A 17,635-nucleotide genomic window follows, 5' to 3' on the forward strand; every position below is an offset into this window, starting at 1 on the left:
TGTTGTTCTTACTCTTTTGAGACCATGGAACATTGCCAAGAATTCACCAGGTGCTGTTCTTGTTGCTAGTATTATAACTGTTATTATTGCTATAAATCAAAACATATATTTAAGAGTTAATGTGCCATCATCATCATAACTTAGGTTTTTAAATCAGAGTAAGCCATTTGTAATATTTGCCATCTCTGAAGAAAAATACAGAAGAGTATTGTTTGTTTGAAGAACTGTTAAGACTTTTACCCTACTGAAGAGCTGTTGTTGGAATAAATAAATAATCAGAGGTTGAAGGTTGTTTTTTAAAGGGCAGGAAAAGAGAAGAAAGATACCACACTCAGGCCGGGTACGGTGGCTCACGCCTGTAATCCCAACACTTTGAGAGGTGGAGGTGGCAGGATTACCTGGGGTCAGGAGTTCAAGACCAACCTGACCAACATGGAGAAACATGGACCAACATGGAGAAACCCTGTCTCTACTAAAAATACAAAATTAGTATTTTTGGTGGTGGCACATTCCTGTAATCCCAGCTACTCAGGAGGCTGAGGCAGGAGAATCACTTAAACCTGAGAGGCAGAGGTTGCAGTGAGCCGAGATCTTGCCAACGTGATGAAAAGGAAATGGGCATTTTCTAGGGAATGATACAGAAGATTGAAGAAGGAATAATTTTACCCAAATGAATGGCAGATTGTTCATAAATATTAGATCCATTTTTGTAGAAAGAGAAGTTACTTGGAAAATGGGAACAAAATGTCCCAACGAAAAGTTTGGCTGTGGAATAAATTAATTTTACCAGTATAAATACACTTGATTATCAACAAGGTAATCAGAATAAGGTTCCTGTTATTAGAGCCAAAGAGGTATTTTTGGCTCTGACATAGTGATCAAGACTCAATAATCCTATTGAACTAAAATCATGGGCCTATTAGCCTAGGCTAGCCTAGCATTTGAGAGCTATTTCTTAAAAAATTTAAAAATCTCATTATTCACAATCACCCTTCTAATGAACCTTATTCTATATGACATATACTCTAATATTATTGGCCCTATGGAGCCTGGGCACCTTCTAATGCACCCTGGAAGCATTCTACTGAGATTATAGTTGTTCTTACACCTGCATATTCAACATGGACTCTCTGACAGAAATAGGTCCTTTTGTCTCACTCATTGCAGTATAATAAATTGCCCCTTCACCCTTGGATCTTGATGAAAAGACACTAACTTCCTCCCTGCCCTCCATACTGGGTGTGTAAGTAGTTTCCCATGATGAATTAGACCCAACCTCCTCCATGAAAGTAATAATAGTGGACATTCCTGCTCATGAAGACACTTGTCTAGGGGCTTAAAACTTGAAGGGTAGCTGTGAAGGTGTGTGTGAAGATCACAGACAAATCCAGAAAGGAAGGAAGCTGTTTATTGCTTGCAATACCTTGTGGAAGGACTAGATGTCTCTCTGTCTTTTTGACCTCCTGTTTCCTTTATAGAACTCAAGGCATTCACATTTATGACACATTTTCTTTGCACAAATAAAGCTGCACCAATTTCACTGAGAAGAGTTGGAATTTTGTAATCAAAATCATTGGATGGGAAACTGCATTTTCAGAACCCACTTCTTTTCCTCTTTCACTAACAGTACTCCTTACAACTTGTAAATGTTCATGAAGAGCTCTATCATTGTGATCCATTTTTAAACCAATGCACCCAGTTGGGGTTATTATTTCCCCATAAAAACTTTCCATGCTGATCACTTTTTTTCCTTTAATAAGATTCGAGCATCAGGACACGTTGCTCCATCCATCACAGGCGCTGCGGATGGAGTTTCTATCTCAGTGCACAGCATGAAAGCATGGGTCAATCTGTGCCACACAAAGCCAAGCCTCTCTTGAAGTGATTTGTTTACAGTGTCATTTGATGGAGTGGAATGCTCTGCAACTCATTCGAACTGTTACAGAAGCTTTGCTGAAAGGTCACCACTGCTCTTTCTAGTTTCCAGATCTGGGCACCATCTGGGTGCTTGTTAAAGATAAGGTTCTCCACGGGCTTTTTCCATACAAACTAGATCAGATTAACAAAGGGCTACTTTTCCATAGAAGTTCCTGTTCGTGTTGAGAAGAAAAGAGTGAGAAAGAGAGAACACAAGTAAATTACAGTTAGTTGCTTTGAAGTGTGCAAGCCCACTTTCTCTCAATTCAGAGTGCATGTAACAAGTGATAGTACAATTTAATAGGCCTAAACAAGGGTCTTGTAAAAGTCAGTGTTTGCTTTTAAATGTCCTTCTTGAGTCAATACTTTCTTCAAGTATGGTCTTTGGAGTCAATTCTAAAGGACCTTGAATCTCACCATTTACTCAAAATTCAATAGGAAAATGACAACTAATTCCTTAAGGTGATAGAGGCTATGCAGGCTAAGCATTCACTGTGCCCTGCACCAACAAGGTTCAAGTCATTGTAACTACCATTTTAGTGTAGGCCTAAAAGTGGCTTGTGCTTACTTTTCCCTTTCTCCTGAAACAAACATCTTGAATTTTCCAAACCTCAAAAGCTCAGCTGTAAAACTGTAGGAGATCAGCAAGAGGAAAAGAAAAATTTCCTTCAAAGACATCTCTAGTCACAGTTGGCCAGTTCTGCTCTCCCCCGCAAAACATTAACTATGTCTTTTGACACTTGTCTGTAAAAAACGTCCAAATGTGACAAATGGTAGAAACATTTCTTTACCCTCCTGCCTGGAACGTCCCATGATACAGATGAGTTCTAGCTGATACTTTTATGAGTGGAACAAGGAAGATGGTTACTGTCCACTATACTCAGTCACATCTGCAGATGGAATAAGTAAACACATAGTGAACATACTGAATGAAAATTTTAAATCCTCTCATTTGCATTTGGTTGGAATCCCTGAAAGGGTCTGAACCAAAGAGGCTGCACAGTAGCAGCTAAAACACAGGCTCACTGCCATTAAAAATATTCTCAGAAGTGTGTGTGTGTGTGTGTGTGTGTGTGTATTTTAGTAGAATGCTTGGAGGAAGAGAGACTTAAATCTGGAATTGTATTTTTGTCTCTGCAGTCCGAGTTGGAAACATTAAAAACAACAATGTCTCCTTCAGTTCAATCAAGCCAGTCTGGGAACCAAAATTGTCCTGAGGAAGGGGGAGAAATCCATTTGTATTCCTTGTGAGGCAAGGAGGGAGGTCTTTCTCGCAAAGTCTTTATGTGTCATTTAGGACCAGGAAACTTAATCTTCGAGTTCAAAGCTGGTCTCATCATAGAGTTCAGGACGTGCTGACTTCTTGTGCCGGGAATATTTCAGTTGCAGGAGATCACCCATTTCATCAAGAGCTTCCAAAACCTGCAATGAGATAACTTTCCAATAGCTATCATTGAACACCTGAGTAGCCCTGCTTTGCAGAGCCCAGGTTAATAGCAAGCCTCACAAAGACACACAGTCTTATTTTGCTAGCTTCTTTGATTTTAAAGAAAAGAAGCAAGATCCGTAGCATTAGGTTGTGGTTTAAGACCCTAGAGAAATGTTAGATGCTAATTCATTTTATTTAATGGTCTAACTCCACACTATGAATGTTTATTTTGAGAGTGTGAAGAGAAGAATAAAAACATGTGACCATGCTTACCCTTAAAGTCTTTAAAATGTAATGACTTATATGTGATCTTGTGGAAGAAAAGGATAAGGTTGCAGAATGCACGTGAAGTTATATGTCTTCATGACACAACAACCCACCTGGCCAAGAATAATGTGGAATGTTGTGGGAGCTGATCAGCATCATCCTCTGTCCTCTTATGCTACCCCAGGTCCCCTGCTTTTAAATAGTCATCTCTATGTCCCATAAAATACTAGAACTTAACTCACAGGGACTGAGAACTTGTCTGTTTCAACTCTCTTACAGGAGGGGGGTACGTGTATCCTTTATTTTACACATGAAACATCTGAGATACAGAAAGTGAAAAAAGGTCATTTTTGATTCTAGTATATCACTAATCCTATGGTATTCGTCATGCCTTTTTAACCTTTCTGAGCCTGTTTTTCTTAACCTGCCAAATGAGGAGGAAGATAATATTAGGGTCTAATGCTTTGAAAAAGGTAAAGTGAGGGTGGTTAATGTTAGAAAGTGTGACTAATGGGTCTCATGGACTTTCCTCTTTGGGAAATCTTTCAAACTGATATTAATTAAGGTTTCCTCCAACATGTTAAGGGTAATTGATTTCTTGGTGGTAGGAGTGTATTTAAAATGTTCTTCCCTGTTTTTCTAAATTTCCTACCTCAAATCTCAGTGCTAGAAAAAAGTGACCAAAGCTATCTTTAAAATGACCCCTCTCTGGGATAGTTTCTGTCAATCTTTGCTGAAGATGGGGGATGGAATACTTCAGTGGTTTCCAAAGTGAAGGACTTGCACATGTGTGGTATCTGTGAGATAATTTATGGAGGATGAGAGGGAAAAACATTAGAATTTCTATTCTAGTTCCTTTTTTTTTTTTTTTTTTTTTTTTTTTTTTTTTTTTTTTTTTGAGACATTCTCACTCTGTTGCCCAGGCTGGAGTACAGTGGCGCGATCTTGGCTCCCTGCAACCTCTGCCTCCTGGGTTCAAGTGATTCTCCTGCCTCAACCTCTTGAGTAGCTGGGATTACAGGCATGCCACCATGTCCAGCTAATTTTTGTATTTTCAGTAGAGATGGGGTTTCACCATGTTGGCCAGGCTGGTCTTGAACTCCTGACCTCAGGTGATCTGCCCACCTCAGCCTTACAAAATGCTGGGATTAAAAGTGTGAACCACCACACCTGGCCTCTATTCATTTTTATCTCAACCTTTTAAACTTTTGTGTCTCTTATATAATGTACATATATATTGGTAATGCATAGATCATTTACAAAGAATCTATGTTAATCTCCGCTGATCAAAGACAACCCAGAACACATTCATGCTCAAAGTTAGGTTTCTTTAGCTTGTTGGGATAAGAGAGGGAGGACACTGCAGGAGAACCATGGGCATCTTAGTGACAGGAAGATGGGAGAGGCTTCTCACTGCATTTGGGCTTGTGCCTGAGATGACTCTAAGGAAGCAGGGACAGGTTCTGGGTTGGATGCTGCCAGGAAGTAGGACTTCTGGCAAGCTATATGTTTATAATTTCTATCTGCAAGGTGAGAGAATTAAAGTGAGGGTAGAGTTGTTGCTGGTAAAGGAGCAACTGTGACACATGCCAGTTAGGAGAGGGAGACATTAAGTACCGTGGAATGGGCTTGTCTCTGACTTGTCCAAATGTGGTTGTGGAGCGCATTTATCTAACATTGTTTCTAGTCTATGGCCTTTAGGTCCAGTTGCTACCTTGCTGTACTAGCTGTTCATCAGGGTCAGTTTTGACTTTCTCTTATATGTACATTAAGGAACTGCTTAAAATTTTTTGTTGAGATATGTGCATGATCTCAAAAGTTTAGAGGTACTTGTCTAGATGATGTCTCAGTATCCTTTCAAAGCAGGTATTTTGCAGCAATTAAGAACTTGTGAAGAGAATCATTATACATGAACACCTCAGTGCTGCTTGGAGCACAAAATTACAAATTCACTCACACTGTCTGTCCTCCTAGACATCTCAGGGAACTTGCTTCCTGGCCACGTTCTCTTCTCTCCCTTCTGTGCAAGATCCCCTCTTCACTCTCTTCTTCCCTTAATGTGTAAACATGCTCAAGTTTTCTCCATTTTAAAGGGTATTATCTAAACCTATTTCTCTTTGTACAGTTAGACTTCTTGAAAGTTTTGCCTGCCTTTTCTCACCACCAACTCATTTCATTTAAAAGAAACAATTCATTAAATTTCCCATTCTGGAAATACATACTCATTTTAGAGAACCTGGGAAATAGAGAAGGATGTAAAGAAAATAAAGTTGGCTGGGTGCGGTGGCTCACGCCTGTAGTCCCGGCACTTTGGGAGGCAAAGGCAGGTGGATCACGAGGTCAAGAGATTGAGACCATCCTAGCCAACATGGTAAAACCCTGTTTCTACTAAAAATACAAAAATTAGGCTGGGCGTGGTGGCTCACTCCTATAATCCCAGCACTTTGGGAGGCTGAGGCGGGTAGATCATGAGGTTAGGAGATCGAGACTGTCCTGGCTAACACAGTGAAACCCCATCTTTACTAAAAATACAAAAAAATAGCTGGGTGTGGTGGTGCATGCCTGTAATCCTAGCTACTTAGGAAGCTAAAGCAAGAGAATCGCTTGAATCTGTGAGGTGAAGGTTGTAATGAGCCAAGATCGTGCCACTGCACTCCAGCCTGGGAGATAGAGCGAGACTCCATCTCAAAAACAAAACAAAACAAAAAATCCCAAAATTAACTGGGTGTGGTGGTGCATGCCTGTAGTCCCAGCTACTTGGGAGGCTGAGAAAGGAGAATTGTTTAAACCCGGGAGACGGAGGTTGCAGTGAGCTGAGATCGCACCACTGCACTTCGGCCTGGGCAACAGAGTGAGACTCCATCTCAAAAAAGAAAAAAAGAAAAAAGAAAAGAAAACAAAGTTCACTCATCTCAAAATCTGGTTAGCTCAGTTGTTAACATACTACTCAATAATTTTTACTGTGTACCTACTGTGTACAGTACACTGGTTTACATTTTGAGGTTATCCTTGTGAAGATGAAAAACACAGCCCTGTTTGTGTGTGTGTGCACATGTGTATGTGTATAATTTTAGACTCTTCACTCTTTTATTCTTTCTTTTCCATTCATTCCCTTAAAATGCCTATTCTATGCAACATCAAGCTTCTACTAATTGCTAATCCAATATTTTCTTCTCTTCCCTCACTGCATTGAAACTTCCTGTAGTTTTCAGGGGCATTTTGACCCTCCACCTCGTTAAAACTTTCTCCTCTCTATGGACTTTAATACTACACTGAATATGTCTTTCCTGACTGCTCTAGCTCTATGTAAGTGTGGGTCCCCACCTGTGATTCCTGTATCTTCCCTGGAATGTAGGCACTCCCTAGGAGTCTGCCCTGTTCATTCTTGCTCGTATCTGGACAATTACATCCTCTACTTTTGGCTGTAATGATCCCCCAGTTCCCTCAACTATAGCAGCTCCAGCTTTACATATTCTCCTAAGCTCTAGAATCTTATTTTTCTTCTATAGGTGGCCCGTGGACATATAGTCTCAACATGTCTAGAACTGAGCTCATTCTATTCCCCTACTCCTATTGAAAATTTGTTGTTTCTTGTACCTTCTCTCATTTAAGTGCTTCACCATCCTTCTGTTCTCCAGGGCTAAAGACCTCAAATTGTCTTTGATTCTCTCTCTCCCCACATATGCGCTGCATTCAATCACTTGTCAAGTCATGGCACATCCATTCATTTGTAATATTTTTTCATAGATTCGTTTCTTTTGTTTCTACTACCATTAGCCTTGTCATCTCTTGTTTCGTTCAAATAGCTCCATTTTAGGTCCTTTCCTTTTGTCCCTTTCCAATTCATCACATTTATTTCATAATGACATGATTATGTCACTCTACTGATTGGAAGCCTTGAATGATGCTCCATAATCTTTATAAAAAAGGCCTGGTTCAAAAGCCACCTCCCCTGTCAATCTTCTTCACTATAATAATTCACTCCCACCTTCATGCTCCCACAGTTCTCTACATTTCTTTTTCAAGATGAATTTACTTTGTCTGGTATTATGTGTTATTCATTTATTAGTATCTTCTTCTATACTTTTTGCCCCAAGTTTGCACATAGTTGACTCTCAATAGTGTTTGCAAAACTACATTTATGTTACGTAACTCTTCCCATTAACTCCAAACTGATTAGATGGCTTAGTTCTCTGATATTACTCATTCATATAAAAATGGAAATCAAGGGACAATAAAAGGCAGTTTTAAACTCATTTCCGCTTCACTTAGGTGTGGCTTCTGTAATGTAGATTTGTTCTTGTTGTTGGTTTTCCAACATGTTGCTTACTTGCGTCCTATTTTATTATGGCAGATTTTGTGGCTATGAAAAATGTCAGGATACACATAATTAAGTCTAAAACAGTGTTTTAGATCAGCTTTTGCATTTAAGATCAAGTAAATAGCACAATATAGAGCTACTCTGTCAGTCTTTTCTAGGAAACCAAAATACTGTTGAAATCTTTGCTAAATGGATTTTCTTTTCTATCCACTGAGTGGTCACAGCGTTGGCTGTTGTTGACGTGCCCTTGTTTATCAGCAGTGACTTTCGCCAGTGTTGTTTTCCTAAATCACCCAAGGGAAACCCAGAGAACCCCAAGCTGTCTCAATAAAAGGACTTGCTTTGAATCCAAGGTACTGTTACTGAGATCCTGTTGGCCTGTGGTGTACTCACCGTGTCTAACATCTCCCGAGTATGTGCCGCTGAAACACAAAACCGAGCCCGAGCTTCTGCGAGGGGAGTGGCTGGAAATCCCACGACCACCACCCCGATTTTCTTCTCTTGCAACATATGCCTTGCAAAAGCCCTTAAGAAAGAAAGAAAAAAAAGTGGTTAATTGAGAAAAGACAAAATTATCCTGACAAAAAAGGAATATGGCTAATTGACTTTTTTTCTTTTTTATGATTATAAATAGAAGATGATTGAAGTTGTTAAACTTCTGTCAAATACAATTGACAAATAAATGTGCAGCCAGTCACTTGGTGCCTCTCATAATGATGTATGTGGTATTATGGGTCTGACACACTCATTAGATAATTGTGGATATTGAGTCTCTGACACCAAGCAGAAAATGCTGATGTTTATTACACTGGTTTAACAAATCTGCAGTGATACGAAATCCATCCGCAGGATCCCTAGGTATAAAACAGTTTCTATAATGCAAGTCCATAAAGAAAGAATCTATATTAGTTGTAAGGGTATGTGTTTTAAAAACTTAATACAAATAATATAATGTGGAAATTTCAAGGAGTCTATACTTAGTGAGTATAATGTGAAGACCAGAATCAGAGGGTCTGTTGTATCCAACCCCAAGCCAGTTTACTCACTGCAGGGCCAAAGATTCTATTTTCCATCAAATCAGAGATAAGAAATAGGAAGGTCCCCAGATTGTTTCATATGTGAATGAACATACCCAGGGATGCACAGGGATAATACACTCAGTGACTGGGTTTAAGAGGAATGAGGCAGAAGGGAGACCAGGGAAGAAATGTTCACACAGAGAACTTTACAGCCTATATATAGGACATAAGTCACAGAACGAGACAGCTGTTTGATGCAGGGTAAAACCTTGGTAAGCTATGATTCCTTCCCTTCATCCTTCTAGTTTCCTTTCTTTTCCAGAGCTATTCTAAGTAACAATTCTAGAATATTAAGCTCAAAAGCAGTAAATATCTTGTGCTGAGAGTGAAGGTCAGATAAAAAGGCATGTACTCCCAAGTGACTCTTTTCCCCCTTTGGGCTCTGTTAGTCTTTGCAGGAAAATTTAATTACTGAATGACTTTACCCATAAGTGAGGTAAATGCCTCAGATCTTTTCTTAGCATTAAGAGATTGCTGGTATATTATTTTAGGCTGGAAGCTGACAGCACCAGAGAAAACTTCCAATCATAGCTCAGGAAGAATTCTTAAACCAGATGTGGAGAGTAAGCCTGCTCCTCCATTCACTTGTTTTGCTGTTGAGCAGTTTGCCTTTTGGTTGCTTCAGACAGAACACAGGTTATTAGATGAAGCAATAGAGACTGCAAGACCTACAGGACACACAGCCTTTCTGCCCCCCTGGCTTGAGCGAGGCAAGATTAACCCTTTGATTTCAACTAGGAAGGTTAGAAGGAGATGAAGCTTTCTAGCTGAGAAAGCTTGAAAACAGAGGCTGTTCTTTCTCTTTCTTGATCACCCTATGGAAGGCTGCCCACAGAGCTGTACAGAATGAGAGCTCATAATTGTCTGAGAAACAAGTCAAGTGCTTTTATCGCTAGAGTACAAACCAACTGACCCATAATCTCAGGCCAGTATTTGGGACTCCCAGAAGACCGCTTTCACTGTCTGCATGATTCTCTTTGTACCAAAGGAAGCACATTTTGCCAAAGAATGCGGAGCAAAATATGTGACTCTGTTGATTCATTAGCCTAATCTGGCGTCTCCCTGGAGCACTTTTGAATTTAAATCTTACACTACTAAAGCTAGTGTTCTTAATATATATGATTGCGCTGGAAATTTTATATCATGAGCCTCTGTTTGTACTCCCCAAAGCAATTGGCAATAGGTTAAAATAAACTATGTGAAATAATAATAAAAATAAACATTAGCATTGCATTGTATACAGAATCACTACGTCTTGTATACCACCATCTTCCAAGTGTATTACATGAACAAACCCTTTACCAAGTACCAAATACAATACATTCTTGGTTATTTAAATGTATGCTTTATGGGTGAAATTAAATTACACAGCTCTGTAGAAGATTCCAGTGGTAGAGTTATAACAAGGCTTTGTTCAAAAGGATAACTGGCTACAGACTATGTTTTCATTCTGCATTAAGAGGACATGTGGAGAGATCATCATTCTTTAATAAAATCAAAGGTTTTTAAATGACCAAATGAAAGAAGTGCTTCCACACTGGCTTATACAATTAACTCCCTATTTTAAAAATGTCTCTACATATAAACTTCCAACAAAGAAATATTACAGAAGGAAGTAAAGCCAGACAGCAGGGCAAGCTCTTGCCAGCAACTCCTGCCAGTAATAGGTGATACTACCTTTTGTAACTAACCTGTTCTGTTTCCTTAGGTGACCCAAACAGATTTTTTTTTCTGTTTGTAGTGGTTGTTGCCTTTTGAATCACCAATGATGATATTAAACATAAGGAAATTTATGCTCTGCATTGCTTTAATGAGCATTTTTTTCCTATGAACTAAAGCTTGGGAGTTGTGCTGTGTGTTTGAAAGAGCTCTAGTTTATGAAGCAAATGGAACGGGCTTTGAATTCTGGGCTCTGGTGCCTATAACCTGTGTGAGTCTTAGAGAGTAATTTTTTTTTGAGACAAAGTTTCACTCTTGTTGCCCAGGCTGGAGTGCAGTGGCGTGATCTCAGTTCACTGTAACCTCCACCTCCCAGGTTGAAGCAATTCTCCTGCCTCAGTCTCCCAAGCAGCTGGGAGTACATGTGTCTGCCACCATACCCAGCTAATTTTTATTTTTTTATTTTTAGTACAGACGGGGTTTCACAATGTTGGCCAGGCAGGTTTTGAACTCCTAACCTCAAGTGATCCACCTGCCTTGGCCTACCAAACTGTTGGGAGGCGTGAGCCCCCGCATCCGGCCTTAGAAAGTAATTTGACCTTTGTTAAGTCTCAGCATCTTCATTTATAAACTACGCTAAACATCCTACCCTCCATGGGCAATCACTGAGATTGCAAAGCCTCACTTAGCATATATTCAGCATTCTGTGATATTAGCTCTTCTTAAAAAACAATCTTAAGTTAAAAGCAACAGGATGGTTTGACATATTATCCAGTGTCTATATAGCAATATGGAAGCAGAGTATAGCAGGATCTTTACCTACTTTTTTTTCTGGATGTTTTCTTTTTAGTAATGCAATCAAGAATTGCAATAATTATTTTGGAGAGCCATGCAACCATGGTGACTCAACCTGGCACTCAGTTGAAACTGATAATGATCATCATTGTTGCAGAGTAGTAGTAAAATGGCTACCACTGATTGAATGCTTGTGGTATGCCAAGTACTCTATTAAGTGCTTTGTATACATTATTAGCATTATTAAAAATGCCATTATTATTATCAATGACTTAATGCTATTAATAATGACAGCTAACACTTAATAGCTCTTATATAAGAGGTAACATGCCAATTCTTGTACAGACATCATCTTGTTTAATCTTCACAGTAACCTTATGAAATAGATACTATATCCTATTTTATAAATGAGAAAACTGGAGCTTTAGAAAGCTAAGTAACTTGTTCAAGAACCCCCAGCTAGGAAGAGTTTTTATTCCAAACCTTTCCCCACGCCATAGAACATAACTTTTATATGAAGCATATTGTACCTAGCATGTTATATGAATTCTTGAAGTTACATGCATTTGTTTTCACTACTTATGGATCCTTCTCTTCGGGTTGGTTCATTTTTCCAACCTGTAGGGATTCTAATTCTGGCTTTTATCATTAAAGTTGGAACTATCCAGAACACTTCCTACTGTCACTGGAATACTCCAGAATTATGTGTTTTATACCTTGAACAAGTTTATTTTCAGTGCCTTCTTTCGAGCTAATGATACAATATTAGATAAACTGAGCTAAGTTTGGAACATTTCTTCTAACACATACCATTTCCCTAATCATTTTGAATGTGTGTGTGTGTGTGTGTGTACTTTCAAAAATCAGATGGTTTAAAGTCTTTGGATTATCTGCAACTTTCAATCACCATTGTCACCACTCCTTGACATTATCAGAGGGCAGTGTGATGTACACCATTTCTGTAGCACATGATCTCGGACACTTCATGGTTTGTTTTCCTGACCCAGATCTGTGAACAAAGGGCCAACTGGTGCAAATGATGTGGCATGCTAAAAAACTCATGTGTGTTTTAACTGCTTGTGATTTTGCTGTGGTAAAATGACCCCAGAGCATACTCTGATGAATCAGTCTTTTAGGAACTTATAAACTCAGTCTTGCCCTCCATGACTTTTCACGAGTAAGCCCCAAACCTCTTTTATTGGTACTTTTCTATACTTCAAATCCTCTGCCAATCTAGTCAGGTGATTAGAGAGTCAAACAGAAAGTTCTAGCAATGGGTTACATTGGAGGGGAGTTAGGACCTCTAAAATCTGATGCATAGTATGTTGAATATGAATTTCCATCATGTGCTTGGTCAGAGACATAAATAAACATTTTACCTTTAGAAAGGATTTTAGTTGACTTCATTTTTTTTTTTCTAAGACAGGGTCTCATTCTGTCACCCAGTCACCCAGGATGGAGTGCAGTGACACAGTCTCAGCTCACTGCAACTTCTGCCTCCTGGGTTCAAGTGATCCTCCTGCCTCAGGCTTCTTAGTAGCTAGGACTATAGGTATGCATCACCATGCCCAGCTAATTTTTGTGTTTTTAGTAGAAACAGAGTTTCTCCATGTTGGCCAGGCTGGTCTTGAACTCCTAACTTTAGGTGATTCACCTGCCTCAGTCTCCCAAAGTGATGGGATTACAGGCATGAGCCACCGTCCTCTGCCAGTTAACTTCCTTTTAATAACAGAGGTAATTAGTCTCTAGCAGGTTGGAAAAGGGTTCATGTGTAAAACTGTCCCCACCAAACTGACAAAAAGTCATGTTTTCCTCTTTATGCAATTGTTGCTAATGCTCAGTTTCAAAGTTGCAATCAAGAAAACAACCCAAAAACAGGTTTAGAGTAAGGGCATGAGAAACTGAGCATGAGCTTCAATCTAAGCCTCAGTTTGGGTTTTTTGCATCTTACTTTTACTGCCGTTTGACTTGTATGACTTTGGGCAGGTTAACTGCAGTCAGCCTCAGCTTCCCCATGCTTGAAATGAGAATGTCCTCTTCCTAAGATGGCGTGAAGTTCAATGGGAGAAAACACAGGGCCTGATCACATTGTTTTTTTTTTTTTTTTGAGATGGAGTTTCTCTCGTTACCCAGGCTAGAGTGCAATGGCGCGATCTTGGCTCACCACAACCTCTGCCTCCTGGGTTCAGGCAACTCTCCTGCCTCAGCCTCCTGAGTAGCTGGGACTACAGGCACGCACCACCATGCCCAGCTAATTTTTTGTATTTTTAGTAGAGACGGGGTTTCACCATGTTGACCAGGATGGTCTTGATCTCTTGACCTCGTGATCCACCCGCCTCGGCCTCCCAAAGTGCTGGGATTACAGGCTTGAGCCACCGCGCCCGGCCGTTGTTTTTATGGAATATGGGGAGAGATGATCTTCTGATGTTCTCACTGAGAAAGATCTTGGGTCAGAAGGAGGTTCAGGATTGTGCTTAATTTATAGTTGAGGCTGAGGAGATAAGTGATTTCCCTAAATTAACAGAGCTTGAATTTAGGGAGAGAGGCCAGTCTTAGGATCTGGTTCCCCTTCTATAAGACCTGTGGGAAAGGTCTAGCTGACGGGCTGGTAGGTGGCTTCTGAGAAGCTGTACGATTGAATTCTAAACTCAATCACCCCATTCTAAATGCGTAATCTAATGCCTGTGTCAGAAAGCCATCTTAGGTCACCTTGTGTTTAGGTGTGATTCTGAGATGCCTTGGGTACTTACGCTACTTTACCAGGCATGTAAAGAAGCAGAGGAACAACAGAAGCATTCTCATTGCCATAGATAATGAATCCCATTTCCTGCAGTCTTTGTCTGAAGTATCTTGTGTTTTTCGCAAGTTGCTGTACTTTCTGCAGCCCTGAAAAGAGACAGGCATGAAATCCATCAATTCCCACTAGAAAGAGGGAAGTAAAGATCAACTTGACAAGCATCTCTAAGTCTTTCTGCAGGCAGCAGCACTAGCTGGGAGGAGGAAGTAGGGTGGGGAGATATCTCCTACGGGGTAGTTGTGGGCACTGATGCCCAGGCACTGCCTTGAGCCTGGAAGACAGGAAGAGAGGGGGATGGTGCTACGAGGTGCTGCAAGCAACTGAAAGCAGGCTATACTGGAGAGCTGGTGGGAGGCAGGGGAGGTACGTATTTTGTACTTCTGTGTACTTAAAAACATCAACTGAAGAGAAGGGAGTGTGATAAGAAGTAACATAACTACTTCCCCCCCACCCCACACCTTATACCAAACATTGGTAGATGCTTTTAGCTAAGCTGAATTGGCTTATTAAATTGCCCCTCATTTAAATCTCTAATCAAAGGATCCTTCATCCAATCAGAATTTGTAGGGATAGCACATTCATAGACAGACAAGTCTTGCTGAGACCAGGCCTGTTTTTTGAGGCATTTGGTGGTGGACTAAGAGAAGGGAGGAAAGGGGGGACCCCAGCTTTCGCAAGCCAGAGAGAAGGATAGAATTGGCCCAAAATAGAAGGACAAGCAAAGTACATACATGGGTCTATGTCAAGGTTATTGGTGCTTCAGCTCTAAACCTTGTATCCTGTGTCCTAAGTGTGTGTCCAGTGCAGAGTTCATGCACGTGAGATGACAAAGTAAATGAAAGAGCAGAAAGTCCCATCCTGAAGATGACTGTCTACTCGGGTCCTGCTTCAAAGTAGGTGGGTAAGCCAGCCAAGCTAGATAGTATTTGCTCAGTTAGATTGAATAGGATGAAACATTTAAGTCCCCTAGAAATCAGCCCAAAGTTTGCATTTGATGCAGAATTGCTGTTCGGCAGGAATGTGCCTCTACGGTCTTACATCTCACTGGTTGTCTTTAGTGGACCTCCATTCAAAGTGGTGAGACGTTCAGACAACTGGTTGGAGATTCTGCTCTAGAGGTTATTCAATACTTTGAACATCACTCGTGGGTGTTTGTTACTCTTCAGATGGAAATAGGGTAAACATTTCAGTAAACATGTCATTCACAGTCATCTGGTCCCTTCTTAGAGAAACAGCCCCAGATTGTGCCTTGACAAAGGGTTGAGCAGTTGGGGGGGGGGCGTCTTCCACTCAGCATCCTCCTCCAGAGAACCATACTGTTTGAGTAGGGTTGGCCTTGCCTTTCCTCTTTTCTACAAGGTAGTGTGATGGCCAGCCTTGATCAGTTGTAATACTTCATCCCCCTGATTATTGGTTTGATGATGGAACATAACCAGGGACTATTTGAGCCTTTCTTTTAGGAAAGACTTTGAGGAAGTCTTTGAGCTTACACTTTCTTTGAGGAAGAAGTGTAAGCATGAGGTAATTCTCAAAGTACATCTTTGTCCTCACCTGGAGGAAGCCTGCTTAAGAATGATATTGACTCAGATAGAAGCCACTGTGCAGGACACTGAGAGTCCTGATAGCATCATCTGAACCTTTGGGTCCACGTGTGCCTAACCCAGACCATTTTTTTTTGGACTTCCCTGCTGTGTGTGATCCAATACATTTCCTTTGTCCTGAGTAATCCAGGTGGCAGCTACTAATTGGATCAGGCAGCCTCTAAAAGACAATAATAATATCAACACTCACAATAATAATATCAATAGCAATAATTATAGCTCACCCATATGTGATGTCACCACTGTTATAAGCTCTTGACATTTATAGATTTAGTCCTCACAACAGCCAAATTGGTATTAAGAAATGTAATCCTATGTTATACATAAGGAGAAGCCAAGTAACTTACTCAAATTTACATAGTTGGTAGGTGGCCATGCCAGAATTGAATTCTAGAATCAGAGACTCTAGAATCTGTGTTGTTAGCTCCTACACTATAATGCTCTGCCGAGGTAAGTAAGGGATGGTGGTCATTGGTTCTTCTGATCAATAAAACTCTCATTTCTGCCAGCTGTTTGGATTATAATTGTATCAAACATTTTTTTTAGTAGAGGAAGTTGAGAGTTGAAGGCTGAGAAAATGCTTGATGGGCTCATGTTGTGAGTGGTTGGATAGGGTATCACCAGGGTAGGATATCGCTAGGGTGGAGTCTAGTGCCCCCTTCACTTTAGGTAGAGGTCCTGAAGGGCTGCGTCCAAGGAGTGAAGGTGAACCAGGGGTAGACAGGCTCCCAAAGATCACTTTCTTTACCCACACATCTGACATGTTTTCACTAGACTCTATCACTCCCAAAATAGTTCAAATATTCCTTTAAGTTTTCCTTTGCTCATCAGGCCTAAAGCGACTTCTGTGACATCTTAATTGTGTTAACAACACAGTATATGTGGAGAAATGGAGATTTAGTTGAGTGGAACATATTTTAAGGAGTAGGATGCTAAATGTCCCAATTGTCCATGCTTGTTTTCTGTTACTTTCTTTTTCCTAACTCCAGTTCTCAAGGATGATCCCTCCCCAACTCTGCCAGCTCCCAGCAGGCAGGCTGTGATGGAGAAAGCATCCAGCTTATTGTTCTTTTTTAGGGAAGCCGACATCTCAGCCCCTCTAGCCTGACCACAGACAATGAATGGAGGATGCCTTTGACCCAAATGCAGTCCACTTGGGTGTTAGCAAGGAAGCCATATGTTGGTCTGTCATAGGAGTTTTGAAAAAGAGATAATAAATATAAGTTACAAACCAGATCTTCTTGCTATTACAGCATGGATGTGAAAAATTTAGAGAGGATAATAGTAAAATTTAGTTGATAGTAGAAGTAGAAATTGAAAGACATAGAGAAAAGCTTATTAGCAGAATCTGTGAGACAGAGTAAGCCGTTAATTGGTAGAAGCTGTGGCAACCTATGAAGAAGAGAGGTAGGCAGGGCAAGGTTAGTCAGTAACGATAGGAAAAGTAAGATATAAAAAAAGAAGAGCTTATAGTCTAGTGGGAGAAATAGACATTAATCAAATAATCACCCAAATGGATGTAAAATTGCAACTCTGATGAGCAGTATAAAGAAATGTTATGTGGTGTTATGAGAGCTAATAAGAGGGAGATTGTACCAAATCTGACAAAAGTCAATAAGTGGCTAGGCATGGTGGCTCACGCCTGTAATCCCAGCACTTTGGGAGGCCGAGGCGGGTGGATCCTGAGGTCAAGAGATCGAGACCATCCTGGTAAACATGGTGAAACCCCGTCTCTACTAAAAATACAAAAATTCAGCTGGGCATGGTGGC

At 40.4% G+C, this 17,635-nt stretch overlaps 1 protein-coding gene across 2 annotated transcripts in view; it reads right to left on the reverse strand.

The window, feature by feature from the left end:
* Positions 1–1,388: 1,388 nt before the first annotated feature.
* Positions 1,389–17,635, reverse strand: part of SPTLC3 (serine palmitoyltransferase long chain base subunit 3) — a 153,164-nt gene continuing 136,917 nt past the window's right edge. For both annotated transcript variants that reach the window (XM_017517454.2, XM_017517453.2), the window contains 3 exons: positions 14,218–14,353; positions 8,328–8,460; positions 1,389–3,339 (listed from right to left, as the gene is read on the reverse strand). In XM_017517454.2, coding sequence (XP_017372943.1) covers positions 3,226–3,339; positions 8,328–8,460; positions 14,218–14,353 — 383 coding nt within the window. In that variant the 3' untranslated portion in view covers positions 1,389–3,225. The remainder of the gene's footprint in view (positions 3,340–8,327; positions 8,461–14,217; positions 14,354–17,635) is intronic.

The sequence above is a fragment of the Cebus imitator genome, unplaced genomic scaffold (genome assembly GCF_001604975.1).
Source record: "Cebus imitator isolate Cc_AM_T3 unplaced genomic scaffold, Cebus_imitator-1.0 Scaffold632, whole genome shotgun sequence".
Classification (NCBI taxonomy): Eukaryota; Metazoa; Chordata; class Mammalia; order Primates; family Cebidae; genus Cebus; species Cebus imitator.